The 17,006-nt window shown below is 45.9% G+C and overlaps 2 protein-coding genes across 5 annotated transcripts in view; one reads left to right on the top strand and one right to left on the bottom strand.

Annotated features, from left to right (window-relative positions):
• The first annotated feature begins 893 nt into the window (after positions 1 to 893).
• cdk5r1b (cyclin-dependent kinase 5, regulatory subunit 1b (p35)) lies at positions 894 to 4,529 on the top strand. 3 transcript variants are annotated; one of them, XM_034570692.1, is made up of 3 exons: positions 894 to 1,290; positions 2,514 to 3,660; positions 4,242 to 4,529. In XM_034570692.1, the coding sequence occupies exons 2-3, from the start codon at positions 2,756 to 2,758 to the stop codon at positions 4,261 to 4,263; spliced, it is 927 nt and encodes a 308-aa protein (XP_034426583.1). In that variant the 5' UTR covers positions 894 to 1,290; positions 2,514 to 2,755; the 3' UTR covers positions 4,264 to 4,529. The 3 variants fall into 3 exon arrangements, with proteins under 3 accessions (XP_034426583.1, XP_034426580.1, XP_034426584.1); XM_034570689.1 differs by having other exon boundaries at positions 2,511 to 3,660; XM_034570693.1 differs by lacking the exon at positions 4,242 to 4,529 and having other exon boundaries at positions 2,511 to 3,664.
• A 3,425-nt stretch (positions 4,530 to 7,954) lies between these two features.
• myo1d (myosin 1D) overlaps positions 7,955 to 17,006 on the bottom strand; it is a 68,212-nt gene continuing 59,160 nt past the window's right edge. Inside the window, exons 20-21 of one of the 2 annotated variants that reach the window (XR_004612077.1) lie at positions 8,661 to 8,787; positions 7,955 to 8,439 (exon numbers count right to left, since the gene is read on the bottom strand). Coding sequence is in view for 1 of the 2 variants with exons in the window: in XM_034569660.1 (XP_034425551.1) it covers positions 12,402 to 12,558 (157 nt within the window). In the remaining variant the exon portion in view is untranslated. Of the gene's footprint in view, positions 8,440 to 8,660; positions 8,788 to 11,453; positions 12,559 to 17,006 lie in introns of those variants that run through there. The other variant, XM_034569660.1, reaches the window with a different exon arrangement.

Below are 17,006 nucleotides of genomic sequence, written 5' to 3'. Positions count from 1 at the left end.
TTTTCTTCTTTGTGGATTTATGCTTTTGTGTATTGAGCTGAACAACAACAACAACAACAACAACAACAACAACAACAACAACATCTTCATCAGCAACAAAAACAACAGCAATGATAATAACTCTTATTATAATAACAATACTAATAATTATTATACATTTTATTTGTATAGCACAGGATTACAAAAAAATGGATTTACAGTTGAAAAACAAATCAGCCCCAAGCATCAATCAAAAGCTATTAACACGATGTGGAAATGTGTGATTGTGATTTTATACAGTGTCGTTAACTGGCCTAAAAAAAATCTCATTTAATATCCAATATATCTTAAATACATATCATTAAACTGAAGCATGTAGCTTACAGGAACAAAAACACATTGTGGAACTCACTTGGAATCATTGTTTGTTTCTAGAGAACAAATCAGTAATTGGCATCTTATTAGGAAACTCAAGGCAAATAGATCAATCCGGAAATTTTGTATGAAATGAATAACAACTATAATATTATTAAATAATATTACACATGTATGTTATTAAACTGAGGCATACAGCTTATAGGACAAACCCTGGGTCAGGTCCTCAAGAACAAATGATGTGTTTGTAGCTTTGTATTTTTGATCAACAGGAGAATTGCCATACATCATATTTGCATAAAACAAGAATAGCTATTGCACAAATGGTAAAATTATGTTTTAACCACAAGTCATATTTGAGTTTATACTGTGTGGATATTATAAACAGGTTGATATTATTGTAAAAGCCTAAATGGTGATTTAAATATAGGTCAGTGATGTAATACAAAGGTGCAATATGGGTCTATAGGGTTGTCTATAGAAATCCATGGCTACCAACTCACTGAGAGAAGACGCAGTGGATTATGTGAGGTTGGTGATACGAAGGAAATCATGCAGTGGGTTCACTGGGTTCACTTCACATGATCTGCTGCTGGTTAAGTGTCTATAGGCGGAGTAGTTTCCCAGCAGAGAGCGCACAGCGGCGCCCCACCACCGCCTTTGCGTCAGTCTGTGGCTCCATCCACAACATCAGCCTTCGCAGCATCCGCATCTCACGGCCAGGAGGACCAGGAGCACATCCTCATCCCAGCATCCATTCCACAACTGCCTCCATCGTCTGCGCACCGCCTGCACCGGGCGTGCTCCTCCACCTCTGGCTTCTCCTTCTTGATTTCTGCCTCGACTCGGATTACCCCCTTTGTTGCTTTTAATTTCTCCGACATGGTTTTTCTGTTTTAACCATAAGGAGACACCTCGCACCAGGCTGGAGATCTGGTAAGTTTGCTTTAATTCTGGGACACGTTCGTGGATTAATTCGTTCAATTTCGAAAACAGGAGAGGGAATCTGGCTTTAGATCGAAATGACCTGAGGTGTGGGGCTCACACAACGAGCTCCCCTGTTGTATTCTGATGGTTTTACCGGATACCAGGGAGAGGTGAGGGGTTTCTTCATCTCTAAGCCACCGCCTATGACCGTCAACATTTTTCATTTCGACGCATGACGCTCAGTTTCAGCACCACGGAGAGCACCCGATGTTCTCAGCTCCTCTTCCCCGCGAAGAAAAACCCGAACGAGCCCGAAACCCTGAGATGTTCCTCAGGTGAGGTCACGTTCAAACAAACCTCCAGGACGGTCCTCCTCAATCTGAGCAGTAAATCACCAGATTGATAGCGTGCTGATGGAATGAAGGACGGAGCAGATTGGATGCTGCGCAAAGTCGATGCATCCGCTGCGTTTTCACTGCAGCGAGGAAGAAAAACACGTCGTGCAAAGACGAATAAAAACACGTATCTGGCTGTTTTTCTGGTTTTCACGGAGGTAAATGAAACGACCTTGGCTCTGTGCTTTAAAATGTCCGAGTCTTGAATACACCCAGCGCGACCTTCACCTGATTCGGATGCTGTTTACGTTTCGGTCTTCCATTTTAGTGCGAAGCTGTGGCGCATGGCTCAGTGCGACTCGTCGGCCATTGCCCATGAAATATGAATCTCTCCTTATGAAATGTGCATGGATTCATCATATAGGATCCAGCTGCGATCGAATGTGCAGCAGAAATCCTCCGAATATGATGCACGACGCAGCAGAACACAGATTAGGATGTTTCTCCATGTGCTCTTCACTGCAGAGGAATAAAACCTCCAATCGGACATGTTTTCACAGTGAGGATGATTAGTGCCTTATAACATTTGCTGCAAATGGGGGGGGGGGGGGGGATCTTTACTGTTTGGATTAGTAGCCCATGAGCCAGGCAGTAGGCTGATTCATTCCACCACTTACTGAGTCAAATCAATAGTGCTAATAAGCCTGAGGTGCTGTCAGATAAACCACTCAGACCCACGTTCAGGAGAACATTACAGACCTGATACTATCTGATGTAAGCTGAATAATTACAGACCTTCTATCAGATCAGTATTTTTTGGGCAGACGTGGATAATTTAAAGCAAATCGACCCTCACCCAATTATTTTCTGATTATTGATCTTTTCTGTTTCCAGCAGTGTCCATCTGGAGTCGCAGACAAAGAGCTGAGACGCAGCAGAGCCTGTTTCTGTGGAGCTGATCGTTATCCCCTCGGAGAGAAGTTTATAGGACATCTCCCTCAAGACTTTAGATGCCCAGCGGCAGCCTGTAGCCCGGGACCCTCGACTCCCAGAAGCTCTGAGACCCTCAGCATCTCCCCTGGCAGACGCTCATCTGACCCAGAGCGGCTACAGCCCCTGGACGCCCCCCCGCAGTCACCATGGGAACCGTGCTGTCTTTGTCACCCAGCTACCGAAAGGCGGCTCTCTTCGAGGATGGGTCGGCCACCGTGGGTCACTACACGGCGGTGCAGAACAGCAAGAATGCCAAAGACAAGAACATGAAGCGCCACTCGCTCATCAACGTGCTCCCCTGGAAGCGGATTGTAGCAGTGTCGGCCAAGAAGAAAGGCTCCAAGAAGGTGCAGCCCAACGGCCCCTACCAGAACAATGTCACCCAACTGAACAATGAGAACCTGAAGAAGTCGCAGTCCTGTGCAAACCTGTCCACCTTCACCCAGGATCAGACCACTCCGGCAGTCACCAAGAACTCCAACAACATAGTATCGTCCGTGAAGAAGGCCCCTCTGACCAACTCCAATGTGGTCCCCGGGACCCCGAAGAGGGTGATCGTCCAGGCCTCCACCAGCGAGCTGCTGCGCTGCCTTGGGGAGTTTCTGTGCCGGCGTTGTTACCGGCTGAAGCACCTGTCCCCCACCGACCCGGTGCTGTGGCTGCGCAGCGTGGACCGCTCCCTGCTGCTCCAGGGCTGGCAGGACCAGGGATTCATCACCCCAGCCAACGTGGTCTTCGTCTACATGCTGTGCCGCGACGTGGTCTCCTCCGAGGTGGCCACGGAGCACGAGCTGCAGGCCGTGCTGCTCACCTGCCTCTACCTGTCGTACTCCTACATGGGCAACGAGATCTCCTACCCGCTCAAGCCCTTCCTGGTGGAGAGCTCCAAGGAAACCTTCTGGGACCGCTGCCTCTCCATCATCAACCTGATGAGCGCCAAGATGCTCCAGATCAACTCTGACCCGCACTACTTCACTCAGGTGTTCGCTGACCTGAAGAACGAGAGCCAGAAAGAGGAGGAGAGGAGCCGCCTGCTCATCGGCCTGGACCGGTGAGGGGATGCCGGGGGGGTCGGGGGAGGTGGGGCCTATTCCAGTCTGGCATTTTGACGAGTTTAAAAGATTATTTGTGATTCTATTTATTTATTATTGTCAAAAAACTGCAGCAGAACGAAACGAATCTGGAAAATATTTGATATTTGTAACAACTTTGTATCGAATAAGACTTTGACTTGTTTATTTCACACCTTTGTGTTTGAGGGATAAAAGTTGCAATGGTCATTCAAGGTTTAAAGAGTAAAGGGTGCGCCGTTTGTCTGTGATTATCGAGGACAAATTCTATTTTCAAATGAGCTAAGGATGGATTTTCTGTAAACCCGAGAGTGAAAGCTTTTTTGGCAATGATATATAAAGAAAAGAAAAATGCCAGACTTGAGTAAATCCTTTGCTAATGTACAGATATATATCTATATGAAATACTGAAAACCTTAAAAAACAATTCAGACAAAAAGACAAAAAAACTGAACATTAGAAAGGGAAGCGAACATCTACAGCGTTGAATGTGGACAGGACTGATGCTGCAGCAGCCTGCCAGTGACCTTCTGACTGTTGTGATGTGCACTGCCTACTGCAGGAGGGTGAGGGCCATCGCCTGACTGACGCTCTTCACGCATCACGGATGAACCGGCATCCCCTGGCTGCCAAACCCTGGCTCTTTTTGGAACGCCAACACCCACGTCCCCGACACTCACACGGATACGATGGACACTTTGTGCTGCAACGCATATCAGGCCACCGAGGGAGAGAACAGCAGGGACCGTCGATGCTGGATCCATATTCTTGTTTGTGGCTCTGCAGCAGGATGTTTCACAGGATGGACAATAATCAAGCGTTGCATTGTGGGACTTTTGATAAAAAAAAAGACAACAACCCGAGGACGTATGGACGATGACGTGTGGTCATACTGTGTGTGTTCAGAAGGACTTACTTTATTTTCATCTAGAAAAAAATTAAAACAAGTTACTGGATGTTTTACTCCCCAGAGGCTCGAACCCCTGGAGGCTTATTTATTGCTTTTTCTGGAAGTTTTATTTCATTTTTGGTTTCTTTTTTTACTTAGAATTGTAATGTTTTGCACGTGTGCCATGCAATTTTTCAGAGTTTCTGGGAGAGCAGGAGCAAATTGTTACTTTCCTTGTTTTTACTTGATTCATAAACCAACTGCATCTGCATTAGAGAATGCTGTGAACAAAGTGACACTAGTTTATTTAGCTCTGCTTGCTAAAATAGGTAACTCGTTTACCAGGGAAATTCTTTTTGTACTTTTGTCGATAGGTTGTGTTGCAACCACTTTGGAATGATGTTTGATTTTGTGCTTATGATTCAGCATAGAAAATGTTAAAACAGTGCCATATCTTTGATGAGAATCCCGCAGGCCCGAGAGCGCTCTGAGACACTGTGGACATCGAGCAGTTGAATGATGGGATGGATTTTCATGTGCGAGTAACGACTTACTGACACCTAATTTATTGCCATTCACGTATTTATTATTTAGGCACATTAAATGTAAAAGAGAGATCGTGACGAGGGACTTTGGGAAGGACGGGGGAGTCGCTGGTGCAGACAGTGTGCTTATCTTTGGTGGGAATGAAGATTGATCTGGTTTATGCAAATGAATGTCACAGGGGGTTTATCAGTGAATATCTAATTCGTAAAAGCTCTTAGATCAAAACCAATGTCAAATCTGACCATCACCAAAGTGACGTCATCAAGGACACCTTGACGGTGCGACACATCGCCGACCTTCTGCTCAACAAATGCCCTGGAAACATGTTTTTTTATGCGGAGCCGACACATATCGGAGGTGTGAGCGCACACAGGGGAATCAGCTCCTCCACTGACAGCTGTTCACTGCAGAGGAGCACAGCTCGTCCTGGGGAGAACATCCGTCTGCAGGCTGCAGGAGACGAGGCGACCAAACATCTGCCAATTTTTAATCAGAGAATCGACGAGACTTAAAAAACAAACGCTGCTGTGGGGGATAGCGACGCCATGGCAACCCAAACAGAGAGCATGCAGAACAACTGAGACACTTTATTGGAATAGGAGCGAAGACGCTGCACCGCTGCTCCTCGCTGTCTCTGCAATCACTGGAGCAGCGACGGTATTTACCCCCAGAAACACGAGAGAAACAACCTCTACAGCTTCCCACATCTTATCTTAACATATATATATATATATAGAATTACTCGATTCCTTTGGCAGTGTTTGAAAAATCCAAATCTTAAAATGCAAAAATGATTGGTGGTGCCAACAGGGCACATTGTGAAAGTGCTCCTGGAGAATGAAAGGTCCCTGCTGCTGCTGCTGTGCTGTGAATCAGCTCTGATGGTCACTGTGGTCGCCCTGCTGTGGAACCCTGTGGAACCCGGTGGAACCCGGTGGAACCCGGTGGAACCCAGTGGAGTGTTTGCACCGGCACAAGAGAGGGACACGCACTTTGGACGGGGTTTCCCTCTGGCAGAGAAGAAGCAGGGCATCGGGGTGAAGGGTCTCGAACCCGAGACCCTGAATCCTTCCCCCTCTGTCCACACTCTGCCCCCCCCCCCGACTCACTGGAAACGTGCCATTCTGTCCCGCATCATCGAGAAGTGGTTTGAGAAAATACTTTCGAAAAAGCTGATAAAACGTGGAAAAAAAGACTCAAGTGATAGTTTAAGATTTCTGTCAAATTCTTTTCTGTATCTTGTTGCGTACTTTGTAGATAAAAAATGAAACCGTGGTTAAAAACTTCAAAACGAGACATTCAAGGACTGCATGTGAGTGAGACTGAGTGAGTGTGTGTGTGTGTGTGTGTGTGTGTGTGTGTGTGAGAGAGAGAGGCATCGTTTTATTTGTACAGAGGAATGTGTGACATGTTTTCTTATGGACGAGGAGCATTCACCAGCCACACTGGCACGAGGACTTTGATTTTGCGTGGGTGGGGGTGAGGGGGCGGGGGCGTCGAGGCTCTTCAATAAAAAAATATTTTCTTTTTGAAAAAGACAAAAAAGCCGTTGCTGTAATTGAAACATTTTTTTCAGTTGGTTTCTGCTTATTTTAATTTATTTTTGTACTGTGATGGAAAAATAAAATGCACCGATCGTTCAAGGTCGTCACTCCTCGTCTTTTTTTGTTTTGTACACAGAAAGTGTGACAGTCCACAGATGTAGGTCACAGACGTACTTCTCCAGTAACTGGGATGAATTCATCACATTGTGAATACAGAACTTCCTGTGACCCGATAGTTCAAAGGACTTCAGAGTCCCTGCTTTGGTTCTGCCTTTGATTGTCGAGTTGTTCTCAAACGTTACTTCTGCTGTTTTAAGCTTATTTTAAGGATCCAGGACTTCCTTTTTCATAAATTTTCTGATTCATGGATCTTGATGAAAGAAATCAAACATATTTAGAAGAGTCAGTGTGATCCACTTTGTGCAGATTGGATCTAAGGCGACTGTTGGTGCAGTTATGATCTCCACTGAGGGACTCTAGTTTATTTCATGTTATAAAAACGGGGTGAAAGGACTTATAGCAGATTTAGCGGGTCACAAGTTCACCACAGTTGAACTTCAGACAAAGCCACACTGCACATCTGCTGTGCCAGTGTTATCTCATCATATTTTATCTTATCCTATCTTATCATATATAATCAAAACGTATTGTATCGTGATTTGCTTCCCCTTATCTCATATTGTGTTATCATTCTTTATCTTATCCCACTTTGTCGTACCTCATCTCATCAGATCTTATCTTATCTCCTCTTATCTTAATCCACCCCCCCCCCCCCCCGTCCTGAACCCTGTGGTCTCAGAGTTTCCTCCTGGGTGTAGATGTTCCTGCGGTTGGGAACCAGTGCCGTTACTCCCAATAAACCAAGATCCTCCCACGTGGACTCGTTTGGGTCACTTCACTCGCTGCCCATTAATTCCCATTTATTTAACCGCCAGGTCAGTGGGTCCAGTCTTAGTCACTGCAGCAGAGACGACTCATCCGTCAGCCGGTGGATTATCCGGCCCCGCTGACGGAGCTGCTGAGGGCTGACACAGTGGCGCTGGGAAGCGACGTTGTCATGCCGACTGCAGAGGTTTTAAACGTCTGGACGCCACCCGGGGAAACAGCTGTTCAGTGGTTGGATTAACGTTGAGCTTCTACCCAGATATCAGCACATCTCACGTTAGAGTACGACTGTCCTCTGGGGACACTGGAGTCAACACACTTCAGTCCCTGCACGACAAAGTCCAGATGCTTCATGTGGATTTTACCAAAACACACACACACACACACACACACACACAAGATTTCAACATGTGAGGCAAATAAATTTATTGATAAAGTGATTAATGAAATATTTTTCTTGACGGATCATCGTGGAATGCATGATCTGCATTTATACAAAATAATATTACAACTGTTCCCTTTAGACTTGGTCTGGATATTACAGTATAGTTATGGGACGTAGTAGTGAAATATTACACAAATATTCAAAATATAAACTTAACATAAAATTAGGCACATACTGAATGAACGGTGCACATACATATACAGATTTTTGCCAAAAGCCACAGAATAAATTATAGAAATGAAAATGGGATTTGAGTTCTTCACCCTTTGGCCGACATGGACACTGGAAACTGACGGAATGTGCTCGACACGCTGTCACTGCAGAGATCAGCGAAGGGAAGAGCACAGTGGCACCGAGTTAATACTCACATCTGAAATCCATAAATGCCCTTTTTGATTAGATCCACGTTGATTTTCACACTTAAAGCTGATGATCAATATGAGGAAAACAACAAAAACAAATCACAGCACAGGAAAAAAAACCAGTCTGGACATTTTCTATATTTTTCTTACTGTCAACGAAACTCACGAAAAGACCAAACTCACAATAAATTGATCCAAATATTACGTTTTGTCGGACTTGTTCATTCCCTTATGATGAACGTGGTAATATAGTTTATTTTAACAACACATACACCATCTGGTTGCCGTGAATACCCCACAAATTGCACCGAATATGTATAAATACGCTTTAGAAAATAGTCCCTTCCTCCTGTTCTAGTTACTGTAATAGTTACAGGTACTTTAGGAAACAGCTTTGATTTATTAAACTGGAGGCCAGTGCAGTTCCAGGCTGCTGAAACACGCGAGGCCGCCGTGACCTCGACCGTTGATCTGTGACCAACTCAAATCTAATCAGTTAATCCAGAGTCTTTAGTGAACGTTCGTGAACTTGACCTTTGACCGCTGGTTTTCAGGTCGTCCTTTGGTTCATGTGGATGTTTGTGCCGGATGTAATGAAATCCACGTTGGGTGTCACTGATGTGTCATCTTCACAAGAACCGTGACCTTCACCCTTTGACCTTCAACCAGTTCATCTTTGACTTTAACTGAGCTTTTGTACCAAACTAGAAGAAATTCCCTTGAGGTGTTCTGGACATATCATGTTCACAGGAGGGGGACGGACTGATTGACGGAACACCTCCGGTCACTGGCTGCATGGAGGAATAAAACATGATTCCATATTATATATAAATTAAACCTGATTCTACATATTTCAGAGGAGAGCACACAGACTAGAACATTGTAAGTTTTGGTCGTTTCGTGATTTGTTAACAATAAGAAAATGTATTTTAACAGGGTTTAGATCCACATTTCTGCTTAATCCGTCTTAGTCTTAGTCTTTCCTCCCTGGTTTTTGTTTCTGCCTGATCCTCCTATTGTTTGACTCGTCTGGTTGCTGGTGCATTTTCCTTTTCCCATTTGCACGCCTCCTGGGCACAGGATGGCTGAAGTATAAAATAACAACAGCAGAAAAACAAAGAAAACAGGAAAACCTTCACTGCCCTGCAGGACGGCGGAGTCGGCCGAGCCGGGCGAGGAGCCAGGCGATCTGACAGGGGAAGGGAAGTGGAAAAGGAGGGAGGGAGTGGGAGGAAAGAGAAAGCAGAGGGAGTGGAGAAGGAGAGAAGGCCAAGCGAGGCTTTGTTCACCAAGCCCCTCGTTTTAAGTACGCGAGAGAAGAGAGAGAAGCGCTGGAGTGAGGAGTGACACGGACTCCATCCTAATGATGAGCGGTGAATAGTGGAGCCCTGTGGGAGATTACCATGCAGAGGGATATGGAGAGCGGCAGCGTTATCGTCCACACACACACGCCGAGCGCAGGCAGCCACCGCACCAAAGCCGCAGTGAAAACCGTCTATTAACGCTCCCGATGTCACTTCCCTTAATCCGATGCACCAATTACCCCAAACAGCCATGTTCTGCGTCAGCGAGCCTTCATCCAACAACAGCACGAGGTCATCTCGCCACAGAGCCGCGAGGTAAAGCGGAGATTTGCTTCTTCAAAGGGACGCGGCCACTCGCAAACTAATTAAGATAAACGACTCGCTCTGACTCGACTCGGGCGCCATCGGAGCGCTAACAAGTTTCCCTCCCATCGAAGTGAAGTGGGCCTCTGAGTCCTGGACGAGGCCGGACGCCGAGTCGTCTCTCGTGGAAAGAGTCGCTGAAGAAAACGATCCGTCAAGTGTCAATAAGGAAGTAACTAATGTGCCGTTCTGGAGCTTTCGACCATGTTGCATGAGCTTCATTAGTAGATGGAGTTTGCCCAGTTGGTTCGAAACTGTAGTTTCCAGTAGAAACCCGTTTGACCTTTGAGGGATCGTTGAGTTCAGACGGGAGGAAGCTACGGAGGCTGCATGTGGATGAATGTTGCTGAGCCACTTTCAGGTGTAAACATCTTTCTACTAATTCCACAAATCTGTCTGTCGGTGTCTCACACGTCTAGAAATCAAACACACACACATCAGCTACACACTTGGCGTGTGTGTGTGTTGTAAAGGACCCAAAGAAGTGAAGTTGAATTTGGAAGTTGAATTTGGCCACTTTGAGTAAAGTTTGAATGAGCAGGCGACCGGCGCTCTGTAGCAGCAGCGACTGGGACGAATCGACGTTCAGCTTCTGCCAAGTGAGTCGAGCTCCACTGGACTTTGAACAAACCGGTGAACGGCTCCGGTGGCTTCAGGGTTCTGTGTGGACTCGGTCTTTATTTGCCGCGGCTCAATCACTGCAGGTCACTTTCACAGTTACAGAAAGAAAACTGCAACACGCATCAGCACAGGTGAAACAAACAGCTCGGTCCAAACAGGCAGATTCAGAGGGGACACTTCTCTTGTGTTCTTCAAAAGCTTGAACAGACGTCAGCTCCACAACAATAATTTGGTTGGTGATAGAGCAGCAGAAATATGATTACCTCTAGTCTGTGGATATTAATCTCACACAGTTTGAAGTCAGATGTCTTCATCTCGTCAGCATCTGTGCTAGCGTATATATTTCTGCGATGATTGGAAAAAGATCATATTGTTTAAGCGCAGACACGTCAGCAACCAGAGGACAAGAGGACAACGTCTCCTGACGTCTCAGCATTCACACAACAACCTCCCCGTCGTTAGAGTAAAGTAGGACTGAAGTCTGATTTGCTTCCGTCCTCACTGTTGCGGACGTCGGCAGAGTCTCAAGTCTCCGAGCTGAAGGAGCTAATTGACCCACATACAGTGAGCGCACTCCCACGGTCACACTCACACTCACTGTTCTCACTGATGAAGGGGAGGTTTATCAAGAGCTTTTCACTGAACACGGAGACAGCAAACCAGACAATGGGGGCAGCTACTGGACTCTGCAGCAGCACTCAGAGTCCAGTACTGAAGCCCAGTTCACACTACACGACTTCCTGCCTTGTGATCCGGAGTCTTGTTCCCGTTGCGTTGGGTTCACACTGCGACAGGAGGTCAAGAACCAGGAGAAACCCCCCAAACTACTCACGAAAACAACAAGAGACACGAATCTGACTGATCCTGAAACCGTGTCGTGTGAACAAGGCTCTAGAGATCATGAAGCCTCCTGTAGAAAGTAATGCTTTGGTTATAATCTTCATATTGTCCTTCTACAGTATTACTCAGTATTAGTTGTGCACTCTATGCAGTACAGGTGCCGTGCAGGAATATTATAAAAGACATTGCAGTAAAGATTATAAGACGCAGGATTTAAATTAACAGATTTTAGCACTTTGTACGTCGCAGGTTTGCGATGTCGCGGATATGCTCAACACACCCTGCGGAACATCCTGTCACTAACGAACTATTTGATTCTCACTCGTTATCCCCACATGTGATTGTAAACATTTAACAAACTAAGAGTGGATGTTACAGTTCCATTCATTAAGTCTTCAGTTACGTTCATTAACATTATTATTCCTTAGAATAAAATCCACAACTCAATTAAAGCAGGTATTTAAGAATCGTTCATGTCTTCGGATTTAATTTTCTGGGGTTTCACTTCTGATCCGGAGCCGCAGGGATTTTTCATTCCTGCTCAACCTTTGATGCAAGTTGCAGCTTAATCTCCTCTCACCTCAACTCGCAATAATCAATCCACAATAAACTCTATATTGCACAAAGCAAATCATTTTAAATTTGGATTTTAAAAGAGACAGAGCAACACGTTGTAGTGCATATTATACCTAACATAAGATTTAGCATGTAGCATAATGCTAACGCTTCCTTTTCATCGCGGCATTGCATAGAAATCTAGAAAACAGGTCCAATTTGACACGACTCTGCTGATTGAGGTTCAATTACCTCAAAGCTCCTAAAGAGCTGCTGCCACACAATGTCAGCAAAAAACATGAGTGAATAAGACGTGAATCATCATCATCATCATCATCTGCTTTGAAATCGGCCGTCACTGTTTGATCTCAGTTGCCGGGAACAGCCAGGATGTAACCTGAGCGGCTCTTGGTGAAGTCCGGCTGTGACTGGTTGATCTTGGGTTCCACGATGATGGTGCACTTCCTGCCGTTCATGCTGCACTGGATGGGACTGGAGACGTTCACCTGCAGCTTCCTCTTCTCGCTGCGAGGGGGGACAGGGAGGACGGAGGACGTGAGACATTTGGCAACGGACATTTAGAGAATAATCGATTACAATTTAACATTATATTTAGTCGGTTTAATTCAAAAGCTTGAAATACACAATGCGGATCCATTAGTGACATTTGTGTGTGTGTGTGTGTGTGTGTGTGTGTGTGTGTGTGTGTGTGTGTGTGTGTGTGTGTGTGTGTGTGTGAGGCTGTTTACACCATAAATCATACTTGTTCATCATAATCTCACAAAACCCTCATTCTTTCACAGTAACACACACACACACGGTCATAAATCACACTTGTCCAACTCAGTCGCACACATACAATTTCCCCCCTGTGCAGTAGTATTATTATGATAAGGAAAACTATTGTGCATGGAAATTATATTGTCGAGGAGAATAATACGTTGATGAATGACTGTGGAAGGGTATGAATATGTGTCAGAGAGAAATTATACTGTGTAGGATAGAGAATAGTATGATTAGTGTCACTTAAAGGGAAAAAATATCTAGAGACGAGGGAATAAAGGTGTAAATTTACATTAAAATTGTAATATAAGGATAAAAAAGCTTGTGTCGGAGACTGAGTCTGAAGGAAGAACCCCACTGGAGGAAATGGTCTGTTCAGTGGAGGAGGAAATCAGTTGAGGTCTGAAGAGGCCGACAGAGAATCGAAGAGACGATCTGCGTTGAAGTCAGATTAACGTTCATTTTGTAAGAAAGCCTGACGATGAAGATGATGAAGAGCACGTGCAGGATCATGATGCGGCACGAGAAGTGAAAAGAGAGTCAGAAAATTGAGATGAACAACAGACGGACTGAGGCGGACGTGCCGTTGAAGGAATGATCCATATGGCGTCGCCAGGCCGGGGCGCAGCAGCCGATTGGCTTTTAGCGCCTGTCACATCTAGTTAGAGCGTCTGTGGGCGAACGGCTGCTCGGCTTCATTCGCTCTTAAACAGGATCGATGACGGGAATGAGAGGGCGAGAAGAAACAGGCTCAAACTGAGAGAGGGAGAGAGGAAAGTGTAACGTAATCTAAACGAGAGGAGGAGGAGCGAGAGGACGACTGTTGTCTGACTGAGGGGAGGGCAACACACACACAGACACACACACAGACACACACACCTCTTTGTCATTGTGACACTTTCTCTCTGACACAGTTACTGATCACTGCGTCATTTGTAAACAAATCCATTATCTGCAAATCACTGCTGAATTCACAGAAGCTGCCACTTTGAGTTGCTCTCGTCTGAACCTGGGACAAAAGGTCATGAAACACTGTGACACTGACTCCGAGGCCTCAGCGCTCGATTCAGATTTCATTCTAGATCCGATGTCTTCACGTAGCTGTTCACGTCATCTAAGAACAACAAGACGTGGACGTAAACAAGGAGAAGAAGTCAGTGATAAACATGGAGGCCACAGATGTGAGCGTTTACGGTTTCTCTTTTCTTCTCTTGATGCTCTCAAACGGAGACCGGTTACGATACAAGACAGACGTTCTAAAACCTCCCTGAAAACCTCCATCGCAGCTGTCTTCCATGTTTGTTTTCGCCATGTTTCCTCCCCCCCCCCCGCCGCCGCTTCTCCTGCGCAAAATTATGAGGAATGTCGATCTGTAAAGTCGCATTGAATCACGACACGGGTCACATGGCTGCTCAGACTGAGGTCGCATCTCAAAAAATATATGAAACATATGTAAGATCAGATTCCATGTGATTTGTTCAGATTTGGTCGGTGGTGCTGCCCACACTGCACACCTCTGCAGTGTGTGTGTCTGTGTGTGTGTGTGTGTGTGTGTGTGTGTGTGTGTGTGTGTGTCGCGGCTTATGAAGAGCGGAGAAGCTCAGGGTAGCGCTGATGATGGTTTCCATGGCAACCCCTGTGCACTAAACTCCCCCATCTGTCATGGCTGCCGGCCAGCCAATGTTACAGTGTGTGTGTGTGTGTGTGTGTGTGTGTGTGTGTGTGTGCATGTGTGTGTTATGTCTATTCCACCGTCCGTATATTGTTGCGTTACATCTCTCAGTCTCAGGGAAAATAGCAGAGGCTGCACCGCGCACATGCACAGAAATATACTCATATGTATAAATAATCTCTCTCACACACACACACACACGTTTTGTAACAGGTCACAATCATGTAGACATTCGCTCTCCGGGGACGTGGCATTTGTCCCCATTTGGACAAGCTGTCCTCCATTAACTGGTGGTTAGTCTGACATCCTGTCTCACACACACAGACACTTGTCTCTCTGTAGTTGTGAGGACACTAATTGGCATAATTCATTCCCTAACCCGAACCTTAACCATCACAAGTAAATGCATAAACCTAAACCTAATTCTAACCCTAAAACCAAACCCTCATACAGTCCTTTGAATTTGTGAGGACCTAAATTGGCCCTCATAACAATCGATAGACAGACATATCATAAACGATGCAGAAAAACTCATATATTGGAATTCTTTTACTCTCTCAGTATCACCATCGGCCCCTAAAAAAATCCATATCCGTCAGATTCCTCCCTGATCCATCAAATCCTCCAGCGTTCCACTAAAATCCTGTAGAACCCGTAGAACCCGTCATCTCTGAATAGAAAATCGAGTCTTAATGCGACTGACTGACGTTTCCCATCAGCAGCCGGCCGGAGCCCCGAGGGCAGACTTAGTCCTTCACTGGTTTGGCCTCTCTCCGACTGGAAAATCAATTCTCTCCTCTTCCCTTCCCCCAGTTCCCTTTGTGAGTCTGTGCCCTTCATGCCATGTGAGTCCAAGGTCACTCGCTCCCCAAAGTACATCCTCGGTCTTTGGAGGAGCGGAGGATAGGAGGAGACGGGAGAGAAGGGGGCGGGGGTGAGGCTAAGTGGGAGTTTAAGTTAAATTTAGAAGTGGAGATAAAAGTTGAGGACAAACTCTCGGGGGCTCGAGAAAGAGTTTAAGAAAGCGGTAGAGGAGTCACACAGAGACGATTCAGGGAGCACAGTGCTTAGAGACATCAGCATGAAGAAAAGTGTGTCGAAACCAGAATGAGGGGGGGGGGGGAAGAAGCTGGGGAGGACGGTCCGGGCTATTTTTGGGGGCGGAGGAGCCAGGATTACCTCCAGCACCAGGTCTGAGTCATCCCTCTCTCAGAGAACCTGGCTCTCCCCCCGAGGTCTGTGCTGCTGAAAGATATATGAGCGCTGCAGGTGGCGAGCAGAGGAAGGAACCTCTGCAGAGCTGACCCGGGATCTGAGGACGTGATCAAAGTTTCCTTCGCTCACTTCTAATGATGACGCGGTCACTTTATAATGATGGAAATAAAATGAAAGAGCTCAGACAGCGACAGTTACACACTTCAAACTCCTTCCTGCTGCTCTTAGAATATCAGTGAGTAAAGAAAGCGAAACAGCAACATGTAACGTCAGCGCGAACGGATTCTGCTTCGAGAATAAACAGCTCGTCGGGGGCTCATAATTCGTCATCGCTATTCTTAGCACGCTCCCATTTAATCAAGGAGACAGATGTAGGAGGCAAATATTTGCATCTGTGAGGAGACGGTTACTGAGCAAGAAAAATGGAACCAGTCAAGTTCAGGTTCTGTGGAGACAAAACGCAGCTGAACGTGAGGCGGGCGGATGAAAGAGAAGTCGAACAATGCATGTGCACAAAGAAATATGTCTGAGACCAGCAGGAGATGAACCCATGTGGATCTCCTCCTCTCACGCGGCTCCAACCAAGCGACGCCACTTTATTTTTATTTATTTAAAAAACACCTCACATCGATATTTCAGCGTGTGAGACCACACTGAGATCCACATGTAGGAGAAAGCACAGGTACGCACATGTATGTGAGCACCTGCCTGTGTGTGTGAAGCTCGGGCTGCAGACTGCAGACAGAACCATGCTGTTCTAATAACTGACTGATATGAGGCTTTTCTCCTCGTGCACGTTACACCAACATCTCCGACCTTGTGGGGGGGGGGGGGCGGCTCAGGAGGTGGAGCGGATCGTCCACGTTTGAGCAGCTTCAATCGCCGGCAGGTCATGATTGACCATCTCCAGGAGGTTTTAGCTTGATGTTTGCACAATGGAAGGAAGTGGAGACGCGTCGTCCATCTTTATTTACAGTCTATGCTTTAGGTTTGTGGTTGGAGATGGTTCAGGTTGGTGTTTTCAGTTCTATTTCCTGGGGTTCTTTAGAGTCCTTGTTCTCATAAAGTGAGTCATTGATTTACTAATTGTTGTGTGAAGCCGTTTCCTTTTAGGCCGAATCAGGTGCAGCACTGAAAACCTTCTGGTGCTTCCGTCTCAGCATCAAACCTGTTTTCTTAAAAAGGACCATGACCCAGTAACTCAGCAGCTTCACACACATATGAAATCGTACCATAAAGCAGCTTTTGCCCGACACTGCAGCTCAGGAAGGGTACGGACATCTACTTTTAAATAATTTCTTTT

Source organism: Hippoglossus hippoglossus, chromosome 19 (genome assembly GCF_009819705.1).
Source record: "Hippoglossus hippoglossus isolate fHipHip1 chromosome 19, fHipHip1.pri, whole genome shotgun sequence".
Classification (NCBI taxonomy): domain Eukaryota; kingdom Metazoa; phylum Chordata; class Actinopteri; order Pleuronectiformes; family Pleuronectidae; genus Hippoglossus; species Hippoglossus hippoglossus.
The sequence above is the reverse complement of the archived record's forward strand: the minus strand, read 5'-3'. Positions and strand labels throughout refer to the sequence as shown.

Excerpts from the sequence above, each read along its gene's own strand:
- cdk5r1b (XM_034570692.1), top strand. The coding sequence starts at position 2,756 with ATGGGAACCGTGCTGTCTTTGTCACCCAGCTACCGAAAGGCGGCTCTC. Across the intron at positions 3,661-4,241 it reads CTGCTCATCGGCCTGGACCG|GAGGGTGAGGGCCATCGCCT; the intron begins GTGAGGGGATGC and ends TGCCTACTGCAG.